The 13121-nt window shown below is 39.1% G+C and overlaps 6 protein-coding genes across 6 annotated transcripts; 4 read left to right on the forward strand and 2 right to left on the reverse strand.

Annotated features, from left to right (window-relative positions):
* The first annotated feature begins 7 nt into the window (after window positions 1–7).
* Window positions 8–6004, forward strand: LOC111331525 (U2 small nuclear ribonucleoprotein A'). Its single transcript, XM_022936650.2, has 9 exons — window positions 8–280; window positions 481–521; window positions 954–1060; window positions 2339–2417; window positions 2573–2619; window positions 3605–3707; window positions 4608–4684; window positions 4993–5080; window positions 5325–6004. The coding sequence occupies exons 1-9, from the start codon at window positions 202–204 to the stop codon at window positions 5460–5462; spliced, it is 759 nt and encodes a 252-aa protein (XP_022792385.2). The 5' UTR covers window positions 8–201; the 3' UTR covers window positions 5463–6004.
* Window positions 5100–7409, reverse strand: LOC111331535 (histone H2B.1). Its single transcript, XM_022936661.2, has one exon. The coding sequence runs from the start codon at window positions 7368–7370 to the stop codon at window positions 6999–7001; it is 372 nt and encodes a 123-aa protein (XP_022792396.1). The 5' UTR covers window positions 7371–7409; the 3' UTR covers window positions 5100–6998.
* Window positions 7410–7572: 163 nt separating this feature from the next.
* Window positions 7573–9458, forward strand: LOC111331534 (histone H2A). Its single transcript, XM_022936660.2, has one exon. The coding sequence runs from the start codon at window positions 7671–7673 to the stop codon at window positions 8049–8051; it is 381 nt and encodes a 126-aa protein (XP_022792395.1). The 5' UTR covers window positions 7573–7670; the 3' UTR covers window positions 8052–9458.
* On the reverse strand, window positions 8820–9634 carry LOC148719930 (histone H4). Its single transcript, XM_088737545.1, has 2 exons — window positions 9622–9634; window positions 8820–9317 (listed from the first exon to the last, which is right to left on the reverse strand). Exons 1-2 carry the CDS (start codon window positions 9632–9634, stop codon window positions 8917–8919), a joined length of 414 nt encoding a protein of 137 aa, XP_088593671.1. The 3' UTR covers window positions 8820–8916.
* A 38-nt stretch (window positions 9635–9672) lies between these two features.
* On the forward strand, window positions 9673–10281 carry LOC111331539 (histone H3). Its single transcript, XM_088739732.1, has one exon. It carries the CDS (start codon window positions 9728–9730, stop codon window positions 10136–10138), a length of 411 nt encoding a protein of 136 aa, XP_088595858.1. The 5' UTR covers window positions 9673–9727; the 3' UTR covers window positions 10139–10281.
* A 34-nt stretch (window positions 10282–10315) lies between these two features.
* On the forward strand, window positions 10316–13022 carry LOC111331529 (uncharacterized). Its single transcript, XM_022936656.2, has 2 exons — window positions 10316–10527; window positions 11724–13022. Exons 1-2 carry the CDS (start codon window positions 10361–10363, stop codon window positions 12295–12297), a joined length of 741 nt encoding a protein of 246 aa, XP_022792391.2. The 5' UTR covers window positions 10316–10360; the 3' UTR covers window positions 12298–13022.
* Window positions 13023–13121: the final 99 nt, after the last annotated feature.

The raw sequence follows: 13121 nt of genomic DNA on the forward strand, positions 1-13121 counted from the left end.
ACCTGGGGCGAACATCGTTCACGTGTCGAAGCAACAAAGATGGCGGTTCACAATCGAGAAACGAAGTCTGTATGAGAAAGGCCAGTTATCTCATAGAATACACGTCGAAGCTAAATTTAAAAGGCTAGAGAAGGTTTAAAGTACATTAGAAAACCTTTAAGTGGTTGAGTATATATTTAACAGCGGAGATCGACCGTTAGAATGAAGTTAACTGCAGATCTTATACTGCAAAGTCCGCAGTATACAAATGCTTTGAGAGACAGAGAACTGGATTTGCGGGGTAAGTAAACGTTCATTCTACGGTTTAGGTAAAGGAAAAAAAAATTGTTTACGATTTCCATTTTGGAACGAGTCTCTCAACGGACAGATATTCTTGGAAATTGAGTGTGTTGTTTGTTATTTGGGGATGCGTCTAGTTCATATTTTCTAAGTTGACCAGCTTACGTTATTTTACATATTGTCTTGTTAATCACACTTTAGGTTATAAAATTCCTGTGATCGAAAATCTTGGAGCGACTTTGGTATGTTTGTTTGTTTGTTTATTTCAATCACTGGATTATTTCGCTAAATGCCATAGTAAAGTTGGAAGACTTATGACTCTAGCAACTTACCTAGTTCTTTGTACAATGCTTTTTAAAGTAACACTCTAAAAAGTTTTTAACCTCCTTGGCGTTGACGTTTACAGATACAAAAAATATTGTATTATCAAGAATTCATCGTTTTTCTTTTACTTAAGATCCTAATGATTCACAAGATCTGATTTGTTAATTCTCCCCTCTAACTGCTACACATTACCTTGAAATTCAGTTACAAGAATTTAGAGTCAGAAAGATAACTTTCTTCCTAATAAGTTTGGATATTCTCATCACCTGTTGCTGGATAATGTATGGATATTAAAAGGAGAAGTTCTCTTCTGGGAGGTAAAGTTTCAACAGTTGTTTTATTGATTTTAGGACCAGTTTGATACCATTGATATGTCAGAGAATGACATCCGCAAACTGGAGGGATTTCCATCACTCAAGAGATTGAAAAGCCTACTTTTAAACAACAATAGAATATGGTATGTTAAGATGATTCATCTCAGATATTTCTAATGCTCAGACAGACACATGGATGTATATATACTGTATGACAGGCTTTTTCTTTAAGAATTTTTTTGTTTGAAAACAATTTTAGGTCTTGTGACCACTTACATTGTACATTATGTCTGCTATTACTTTATTAGCCATTGCTTTTGTGTTTCTGTTACAAAAATGTATGGGTAAAAGCTTGGTTTCCTGACATTTCTTGCATTATATTCAACACTTGTCCAATGTGAAAAGTTTTCATAAACTATTATTCCTGAATTTGTACATTATCTTTCTCAACTATCAAAAGTGTTCATGATTGCAGCATCTTGTATTTGTAACAGACTTAAAAGAAATGTCACTTTTAAATTACCACCTTGTTTGTCTGGTCATTTTTTATGTAGTTTGTTAGTGCTGTAGAGAAATTTTTATGCCAGTAAATCCATGCAATATTAAACTTTTTTGTGTAAAAGACTGTAATTTGCATGACAAAAATGTTGTGCAATGGTGTTTTATGCAGTATCTAACATTTTTAAATATATATCCTATTGAAAATTGGTAAGTGCAGTGGACAATCTTTGGATAGAGGTAAGCTGATACTGTACTATACATTGTCTTTGGAGTTTGGATGGCGTCACCCGGATTCCCAGATATCCTTCCTTAACTTCTTTGTGTATAGTTCAGTACAGTGGTATTTTGATGCTTGAAACAAATGACAAGAAGGTATCATCCATAACACAAGACTCAATTGGCAAAGTTTCCATTTCTTGTTTCAGAAAAATCACTACCCAAAACTACTTTTTGCAACCTATTACCCTCTTAATGACTTTGTGATGTATTGAGGATAATTTTTTTCTTTTTATGAGGGTTTATTGTTGTGTTATTACTCCTCAACTTTCTTACAAGGGCCACAGTAAGACAGAAATTGTAACTTTTTTGTTCATCATTTAGATAAGTTTTAGAAAACTGAAATGTAAACTACTTTGTTTTTACTAAGAATTACCAAAAATGGCATCAAAGAGGCATAAAGTACATTTGAAAGCTTGACCCATTTGTACCAGTATGTCATTCTTGTATGTCTTCACAAAGTGTAAAACTTATCTGAAACTTTTTGTTCTCCCATGTATGAAGTAAATCATGATTTATTGTTATTACTGTTTATGTAGCCTCTTCAACTAATATTATTAACAAAAATAACTTTTACTTATTTTTGCCTCATTTTGTAACATACATCTCTCTCTTCTGACTATTCATTCATTATTTACTTGCAGTCGTATCACAGAACACTTGGAGGAGAGTCTACCAAATTTAGAAACTATTGTTATGACATCAAACAACATGCAGGAATTGGTACGTCTTACCGAGTCTTTGTTTAATTTATTTTCCTATTTTATTTATTATTGACAATATTCATGTTTTATGGAAATGCGGTTATTGTGTGGATTGTTGTAATTCTTGTTATCTGACTGTGTAATTTCATTCTCTTTGTTTATTTTTGTGTGCAGAAAGACTTGGATCCATTGAAGTCTGTTAAAAGTCTCCAGTACCTCAGGCATGTGTTACATATTTTTTTACCCTTTCTTTAGAACATCTCACTCAGTATTCTCCCTTATTCAAAGCATGACAGGTGAAAGAAATTTTAAACCAGTAGAGCACCCCTTTTACTTGTTGAATTTTCTAGAATTTTGAGCAATTTAGGCAGTAATAAGAGGTGCTGCAGATGGTAAATTTTACATTTTACTACATGAAAAGGAGAACAATGCTCACCATTATTTGTATTGTCACACTGTTGACTTCATTAGAGGCACCGATGTTTCAACTCCTTGTCTCCTTGCTGAGAGATAAGATACATGTGATAATTCTGTGTACTTCACCTCAGAATATGTAACTGATTATTATTAACCCATTAATAGCTGCAGCTTTTGTGAAAAACTGTGTTTTGAAGCTAGTTGAGCAGATTTCGGGTCACTGTTGTGGTTTTAAAAGCTTAAACTTACCACAAACCCATTGACAGCTTGTACGCTCGACGGCCTTTCGATCCAAATGCAAAATGGTGGCCTGAAAATCTCCGACACGCGCAGAAAGCAAAATTTGGAAAAGTAATGCCCCACTTACCACTTTTACTTTTCTCACTTTCTCCTGCCCTTTTTCCCCCTCTCCTTGCCTGAAGTTTCCCCTCACTGGCTGGAAATTTAGTAGGCTTCATTTTGGCGTAGAGATTTTTTTGGAAACTACTCATTATTTGCAAACCACATGATCAGAAAGGTAGGCGGGTAATGGAACAAGATTTTCATGCAGATTTTCAGGTCAAAGTTACATGGTTTTTTGCCCATTTCTCCAATCTCCTTCACTCAATTGTGCTCATTCTAGTATCGTTTGTAAGATATTTTCAACCTGTTCAATTGCGCTCTCAAAGTCGTGCTCCAGGGTTAAAAGTGATGACATCACAAGGTGTAGAAAGGGTCTGGGTCCACTTGGGCGCATATAGGCGCACTGGACATCAAGGTTAATTAATCTTTTTTTGTCTTCTTTTTCAGTTTGCTTCGAAATCCAGTAACAAACAAACCTCACTACAGATTATACGTCATCAACAAATTGCCACAGTTAAGAGTGCTGGACTTTCAGAGAATAAAACAACGGGTAATAGAAAAAAAAATTTTTTTTCTTTTGGTTCAAATCTAGTATGGTGTTGAATCTGACATGGTCATCATTAACCCTTTGACCTCTAAGAGTGATGAGCATCTAATTTCTCCTTACAATATCACCCCTGAATCACACATTAAGGTCAGGAGAATAAAGGAAAAGATCACCAACCAAAGAAGCTCTTGATTGTTGAACACTTTCTCCTTGTAAGCACCTTAAGAAATGTAGAGAGAACAGTACAGGGATGTAGATAATAGCCAGAAGCCGGGAAAATTACCTGGCTGTGAATGCAATTTTTCCGACTGTAAAACACTACTTCCTTCTCCAAAATTTTTTAAATGTTGCCAGAAGATTGTTATTTATTTTTTTCGTTTGTTTACACCTGCATTGCTGTCTTACCTGAACTGAAAGGAATGTAAACACTCCACTTAGTGCGACGATCGCATCATTCACATCGCATCGCCCATTTTGCAGGCTCAATGGCTAGTGGTATTTGTACCTCATGTATGCAAAATAGTGAATGCCCTTGATTTTGCTCCCAAAATCAAGGAAAATGCATCTCCGAGAGTATGCATTTCAAAATTTCCCAAGGTACCATGCCCCCGGACCCCCCTAGGTATAGCGTGCCAAAGGCACGCTAGATTGGACCTTTGGCCCAAGTACCCGCCTATCATTGCTAGATTTCCGCTTGTTAAAATCTTTAGCTACATCCCTGCAGTATGGAGAATATGTGCATTGATGTTGGGGTTTTCAACTGTCAATCCAATATACTTTCTTTCTTTGTTGCTAGAGATTAAAAGATTTTGCTGTTGCCAGTAGTAATTATTATGGTGGTGTAAGTAAATTGCTTTACCTGATGAACTGAGTAATGTAGCTGTTTTGTACTGTTGTTTTTAGGAAAGGGAAGCTGCCAAAAGAATGTTTAGTGGCAAACGAGGACAAGAGGGAAGTCAAAAGGGGAGAAAGGCTAAGACGTAGGTTTATGCTATTTCCTGGTTTATCAACTCTATATTTTTGAGCTTGCAGAAAAAACTGTAACCTTTCCTCATAATTTTAAATCATTCTCTAACCAACAGGGAATGATAGTTGACCAAATTATCAATTGTAGAGTAAGTTGTATAGTTTACACAAATTCTCTGAGCTAATTACAGGGAAGGTTGTGGTTAAGGAGAAGTAAACATCAGTTCTTAGTGGAGAGACGAAAAAAGTAGACATTGTCTGGCAATGTAAAAGAACATTTGAACTATATGACCAATTTTTTTTTCTCAATTTTTGAATGCAGGTTTGTTCCTGGGGGATCACCTGCTGGAGCAAGGCCTTTGCCAAGCAAACCTCTTCCACAACCCTCAAAAGACATTGCTGCTATTAAGGTAAAAAAAATTACAGTCCGTAACAAGTGATTTTTAATCATAAAACTAGCAATAAATATGGCACTTTTCACAAGCAATAATCTCATTTGTTTTGCAAGGACGAGAAGGATTTCTTTTCTGAGTGGTACAAACTTTTGGTAACAACTGCAGTTGACATCTGATGGGGTGAACCTGTTACTTTTTTTACAGAGTATCTATCATTTAATTAATTTGTAACTATAAATATATTGTTTCATTCCTTCAGGCTGCCATTGCAAATGCCCGCTCTCTGGATGAAGTACAAAGACTTGAGATGCTTTTAAAAGCTGGTCAGGTGCCCGGAGGAAACAAACAGAACAACAATGTCGATGAAGAGATGGAAGATGTGTCAAATGGCACATGAACAAACTCTCTATCAGATTGTTTCATTAGTGTTATGACTTGTTTTTTCTTTTTTTGTGCATAGATTTGTGGTCAACCTGACAGAGTTTCAGCAGTCCATTGGAACTGGAAATATTTATACTTTCCTCAAAGATATCATGGAATCATGCTCAGTTTTAATACCCTGCGTTGGGAATGTCCCAGAATGTTTCATATGAACTTTGCAAAACCATCCTTCCCAAGACAATATAGTGTTGTGTAACAACTAAACTGGAAGTCACTTTCTAAATTTTTCAATGTCAAGGATATTGTTTTCTTTTGTATAAGATGATAAAGATTTCTGTAATTCTAAACATAGACAAATAAGAATACCTGCCAGCATATTGTGAAAGTTAGAGTTAATATGCATTTTCATCTTGTGAGACTGAACTTCTGATGGGATTACCTTAAATATCCTTATTTCCACTTTTGTCTACCTTAGTGTAAAATAACTTGTATGTGTATCCTCTCTGTTGTCTCTAGCTTTCTTTCTTTTTTAGAAAATAAAATCAGTGAAAATGAAAAGCTCCCAGCCTGTATCTATTTTTTCTGCAAACTGTGAATATTTTAAGAGTAGGTGTCCTGTGGACCATCTTCTCTCTCCTCCTTTGGTACTTATCTTTCTTAACTTGTTCTCTTTGTTTTCGTCCAACTACAACTGTTAATTTTTTAAAACCCTTTCAGATGCGGGAGTGACTAATCAGTAATTTTTCCTTACAATACCAATCTACCAGCTATCAACCAGAAAGGTGACTAGAAGAAAGAAATATTATATAAACAAGGGCATTTTGTTTGAATGAACGCCAAATTCTCAGAGCTACAATTATAACATTTGTATTGAAGACAGAGAGGAGAATTGGTTATATCTTGGGTGTTCGTGGAAATCGAGCCCAAAGCAAGCGCGTTAGAACTAGCATGGAGCGTGTAAGTGACCCCATCCATCGTTCCACTGCTTCAAATATCCCGAGGCTTAAATTACGATCAGAAAACTATAAAAAATTGCCTCCACTAATTTGACAATGACAGTGAAACTAGAGCGCTTATCTTAGCGCGACAACTCTGGAGTTGCATTCTGTGCGGTGCCTCACAACTGATCCAGCATGTTTCCCTACGGTGTGTTCTTTTTCGGCGCGCGTGTCACCCACGGAATTAACGGCTTCACTTCATATTTGCAATGGGGAATTTGTAAGATTTTAAACTGAGACCATGACTTTCTCTAGATGATATCTTTATCAAAATAATAATGCCGACCAAATTGTAGCGAACTGTGAAAGGAATAACTTCCATAAATTCACCCCCCAAGTTTCAGAACAGTCACCCTGAGTTTAACGACATATGAAAACACCATAGATGGAGCGCGAAAATCTGCTCAATCTTTTCATTAAAAACGAGGGACAGCTAATGCAGGAATCATTTCAGTTGGAAATAAATAATGTACTATTATTGGTCATGGACTTTCATAACATTTGGTGGCTCCTAAAGGAGCCGTTGGTTTTGGCGGGAAACCCACAAAGTGAGTTTACTTGCTGCTGGTGTACTTGGTCACTGCCTTGGTTCCTTCACTCACGGCGTGTTTAGCCAGTTCACCGGGCAGAAGCAGCCTGATGGCCGTCTGGATCTCGCGAGAGCTGATGGTCGATTTCTTGTTGTAGTGGGCAAGGCGGGAAGCTTCGGTGGCGATGCGCTCGAAGATGTCGTTAACGAACGAGTTCATGATGCCCATGGCTTTGCTGGAGATACCAGTGTCAGGGTGAACTTGCTTCAACACCTTGTAGATGTAGATAGCATAGCTTTCCTTTCTCTTTCCTCTCCTCTTCTTCTTTCCATCAGTGACGGCCTTAGCCTTTCCGGCTTTCTTCTCGCCTTTCTTTCCTGCAACTTTAAGTGGCATCTTGGTTAATCACTGAGATGAATAGATTGTCAAAGCAACTCGTTTTGTATTTATAGCAGAATCATAAAAGGATCTATTACCATACGGATCGAAATTCTCGATCAATGATTGGCTGATGGACTGACCCCGGGGTCAATTAGAACGTCATTCTATCAAAGTAAAGAAATATGTAAACCACAATAAACTCCATATGATTGGTGCCTTTCGATCCCTCCCGCATATCTAACAAACTATAGATATCACACTTTTCTCGTGAATCTTAATTCTGATAGCTGACAGTCAAAGCATCTCACGACAAACATGTCTGGTCGCGGTAAAGGTAAAGCGAAGGGCACCAAGTCCAAAAGCCGTTCATCCCGAGCAGGGCTTCAATTCCCAGTTGGTCGAATCCACCGTCTTCTCCGCAAAGGCAATTACGCTGAGCGAGTTGGCGCTGGTGCTCCAGTGTACTTGGCTGCTGTGCTGGAATATTTGAGCGCTGAGATCCTCGAGTTGGCGGGCAACGCTGCTCGCGACAACAAGAAGACGAGAATTATTCCTCGTCACCTTCAGCTGGCTGTGCGTAATGACGAGGAGTTGAACAAACTGCTCGCCGGCGTCACCATCGCACAGGGAGGTGTTCTTCCCAACATCCAGGCTGTACTTCTGCCTAAAAAGACCGAGAAGAAACCCAAGGCATAAATCAGCCTTTCGCCATTTAGAAAAAAAACGGCTCTTTTAGGAGCCACCAGATTATACAAAAGTCTTGACCAACTAGATAAGTTCCCAACTTCTTAAAGAATTTCTAGCTGTGAACAACATCAGCAGGAGTCATTTCGAATTTTCTTTTGTGCTATTTCATTCTTGGACCGAAAACTTCAGAGGACTTGAATTGGGGGGAGAGAGAGTTTACATTCCTAGAAGGATTCGAACGCTCACTCAAAACATCCAGGAAATTTTTGCATATGAATAAATAAAAAGGGTATTTGGTCGGCAATTTCATTGCTTGGAACGATTTCGGCTCCCGTGACTGAAAACGGTCACAACAGTTGCGCCAGTTTAGTGTTCCTAAGAAATACCACAGATAATTTGGACATTAAAGATAGTCTGATTTTCACTCTATGGGGGAAGGGGAGCAACTTTTTCTAGGCACTCCGTATTTAATATTTGGGCCCTTTCAGTGCAAGCAAAGTAACACGGTGGAAGTCTTTTTGTCTTTCCTTTTGATCGGCGGCGAACTCCAAGCCATGACGCGAATTTGAACAGCTTCATGAGAAAAGAAAACCGATTGTATGAAAATTAAAATGTAGAAACAAAGTTAGTGAGTAAAAAGAGAATGCAGCTAAGGGACTTATGTAATGGGGTAGTGTGCAATATTCTTGTCTGTGCGCTTCTGCGCCATATCGTGACGCGCGAAGAAAGTGATTATTTTTTTTTAGATTCTTTTGCAAGTGAAGTGTAAGCATTAGAAGTGGTTGCATAGAGGCAAATGCATTTATTGGTCACGACTTTTCTGATATTTGGTGGCTCCTAAAGGAGCCGTTTGTTGTGTTTAAAGAGGGTCTGTCTAACCGCCAAATCCGTACAAAGTGCGGCCTTGTCTCTTCAAAGCGTACACCACATCCATGGCTGTCACAGTCTTCCTCTTGGCGTGCTCGGTGTATGTCACAGCATCACGGATCACGTTCTCAAGGAAAACTTTGAGAACACCACGAGTCTCCTCGTAGATCAGGCCAGAGATTCGCTTGACGCCGCCACGGCGAGCAAGACGACGGATAGCTGGCTTAGTGATACCTTGGATGTTATCCCGAAGGATCTTTCGGTGACGCTTGGCGCCTCCTTTTCCGAGACCTTTACCTCCTTTACCGCGACCAGATATGTTGATTACTTCTCGTGCGTTAAAGTTAGAGCAAGTTACCGAACGCTGGTAGTTTATATTCAGAAAGATAAGACCTCTTAGAAAACACACTGCAAATAACTTTTCCGATTGGTTCAGACAAATATGTAAACATAATTATCGCTGTAATATTGACATGTATTAACATATATCAAACGGAGTTCCCGCGAGTGCATATTTTCCGTTAGAATAAACCTCTGTTCCATTCGAAAGTCACTTCTAAACCGTGTTAAGAAAAGTGTTGCCTTTAAGCTATCTTCCAGGATAAATTTATCATGAATACTACTAAACTTATGTTCAAATTATCTAAAATGGTCCTTAGGATCAAGATAACATCACAGATCCGTTAAATTATTTACAGCTTTCGTATCTGACCAATCAAATCCATTTATTTTGAGCCAATCGCAAGCAAGCCCGCCAGGTATAAATCCATTTCTAAGTTCAAAGATCTATTATCAGTTATTCTGAATCGTTAAACGAGATGGCACGTACCAAACAAACAGCACGAAAGTCAACCGGTGGAAAAGCCCCACGGAAACAGCTAGCCACAAAGGCAGCTCGTAAGAGCGCCCCTGCTACCGGTGGAGTCAAGAAACCTCATCGTTACAGGCCTGGTACAGTCGCTCTTCGTGAGATCCGTCGTTACCAGAAATCCACCGAGCTGTTGATCCGCAAGCTGCCCTTCCAGCGTCTTGTGCGAGAAATCGCTCAAGACTTCAAGACTGATCTGCGTTTCCAGAGCTCGGCTGTGATGGCTCTTCAAGAAGCTAGCGAGGCTTACCTTGTTGGTCTGTTTGAAGACACCAACTTGTGCGCCATCCACGCCAAGCGTGTAACCATCATGCCCAAGGACATTCAGTTGGCCCGCCGAATCCGTGGAGAACGAACCTAAACGGACTACACTTCAAATAACAAACGGCTCCTTTAGGAGCCACCATATGAATAAAAGCAATGACCAATTCATGAGCCCCGAATAACCAACCTACACAACTTCTAAACTTAAATTTAAAATATAAAATTGATCGGACTGAAATTGTCATGTTACGCCGGTTTTCTTGTTTTTTGGACTACTCTTTTTTTTTACCGGTATAGAAATAATGCAAAACTTTAATCCATGTATTGGAAAACATCGGATCTTTTATTTCCAAGACAACCAAAACACCAATTTTTCACCATTCTTCATTTGCAACTGCGCATTACCATGTATCCTTTCACTTATTTTAGCCTTTGGCGCAAGTATGCAAATCATCAGTGCCAACTGACACGTTCGCCATCATTTGGGTAGGTTTCTTATATAAAAACTTGACTCGCATGTTTTAAAAAATTTTCAATATAATCATATTTACTTTATTCGAGAAATTTAGCACACCTGCCATCAACATTACGCATGAAATGGTGGACTTTGTAGCTTTGTCCTTGTTCAAATGTAAAGACGGCTCTGTCTTTGAATTAGCATCGAAAGGCTCATTTTTGTCATACACAGGCATACCTTACGACGCATGATGCATGTAAATTTGAAGTTTTCTCTTCTGGGATGTTTGGTTTGTCGGAGAACCGAACCTACTATCTTACCTCGTTTAAAGGTCGTAAAAGTGACTCTTTATCGATCGATAATATACTGAATATTCACAGATAGTCTGCTATTTGGCGTAGTTCTAAACTTCACATCTCACTGCAAAACGCACAGGAAACCTATTGCAGCATTTAACAAAAACATCATTGCCAGCTGGCTCGCAAATTTCTGCTTTGTGAATAAACTTTTATTTAAGAATACATCTCATCAACTTTACTCCGCTCTTGGCGTAAAATCTCATTGGGAGTCAAGAGCGCGCAACTGATTCATGCAAAACTAGCTCGTCAGAATAGCAAGACTACTCTGTCACACCAAATACAGAACCGTGTTCCATCACCATTACTTTTCCAGCTATTTCTTAAATATTCTTCCTATCTTTAGTTCGTTTCCTTCATTGGAAACATTTAGCATACCACTTATCAAAGTCACGTATGAAATGGCGGATGTTGTAGTTTTGTTCTTCTTGTTCAAATTTAGAGACCACTCGGCCTTTGAATGTGCATCAAAATGCTTATTTTTTCATAAAAATGAAAAATTTGGAACTTCCTCCTTCCTGAAATATCTCGTTTACTTATGAAAAGCAATTTAAACAGAATTTATTTCATCATTTATTCAAAGTTCTTCTCGGAATCTCACTGCTTCATAGACTTTAGACCGTGAATTGTATCTCTTACTTTGAGTAAATCAAAGAAAATTTTACATATTAATTTCGGAATATAACGTAGCTAAGTTCTTTTTAAATAGGAAGCATCTGAAGTTACTGAGTTAGCCTGCTATCGACAGAAATGTCAAGCAAACTAACACAGTTTGGAGGACGCCATTTTGACAACCCTGTTTCCTCGGTGGTCCGTATAGGAGGAATAATATTACTGTGCGCGCTCTAAGCAGTTATTATTTGTCTTAGTTCCGAAGGTTCTACAGCACTCAACATGTCCGAAGCGAAAAAGAAGCCGGCTGCACCCAAAAAGCCAGCCGACCATCCACCTTATTTGGAGATGATTAAAGCTGCCATCTCAGCATTAAAAGAGCGAAACGGCTCTTCCCGCCAAGCCATCGAAAAGTACATCAAAGGCAACTACAAGGTTGGTGAGGTTAACCCGCACTTAAAGATGGCTTTGAAGAGGGGCGTTAGTAGTGGAAAGCTGGTCCACACCAAGGGAGTCGGTGCTTCTGGTTCCTTCAAAGTGCCCAAGGAGGAAAAGAAGGAGAAGAAGCCAAAGAAGAAGCCAGCTGCAAAGAAGAAGCCTGCTGCCAAACCAAAGAAGCCTGCCGCTAAGAAAGCAGCGAAGAAACCAGCGGCCAAGAAGGCTGCAAAGAAACCTGCCGCTAAGAAGCCAGCAGCGAAGAAGCCCGCAGCTAAAAAACCAGCGGCGAAGAAGCCAGCGACGCCTAAAAAGCCAGCAGCAAAGAAGTCGGCGGCTAAAAAGCCCGCCAAGAAAGCTGTGAAGAAATCGCCAAAGAAGGCCGCCAAGAAATGAGGAGAATATAAACTCATTCATTAATCAAACGGCTCCTTTAGGAGCCACCACATTTAAAAAAAGTTATGACCAACTAAGTATTTTACGCCGTCTTCGATAATCATAGTTGAGTTTAATTTTGGTTGTTGCCCCCACCATAGTTTTACCCACTAAAGGTCGCTTTATTGAGTTTTAAGAGAAGACCGTTGCTATAAGAAGTGTAGAGCGCGTAGCGAGGTTCACACGCTTAATTTTGGAATAGGCACCTTAACCATTTCATGTCGTTTTGTAACAATTTCTCTACAGACGCGCCATGACAGCTACACCGAGTACACAATGGTGTTAGCCTCGTCACGCATCACGTTTTCTTCGTCTAACCCGAAAGAGCAAGAAGGGCTGGCAGTTTTTAAAATCTTTGACATCGCTCTGAAAAATTATCGGTCCCCTTGTGCGCTTTGTTAAAAAATATTTCTAGGCAAAGCCATCAGTCTTAGCTTGTAGGTTCAAAAGTTTTCTATTTTCTTGAATCGTAATGAGCGACTTTTGTGCTCCGCTTTCAAGCGTGAAAACAAAGCCGCGAAACCGCAAAACTCTTGCGAAGAAAAAACTTGCTAATCCGCCACTCACGCTTTAAGCAAGGCCACTCACTAGATTCGCAAACAAATTGTCGCGATAGTTGTTATAACAGCACATGTATGAACTGAACAAAGCGAAATTAAAAGGGCTGGCTTAGGTAAATGACTCTACTACTCGCAGCCCGTTGAATAACCACACGCACGTTTTTGCGTTAAAAAATCTAGCCGCGTCAAGTACGTGGGTCCTAGGGAAAGCTTTAACTCCGGAGA

The sequence above is a fragment of the Stylophora pistillata genome, chromosome 11 (genome assembly GCF_964205215.1).
Source record: "Stylophora pistillata chromosome 11, jaStyPist1.2, whole genome shotgun sequence".
Classification (NCBI taxonomy): Eukaryota; Metazoa; Cnidaria; class Anthozoa; order Scleractinia; family Pocilloporidae; genus Stylophora; species Stylophora pistillata.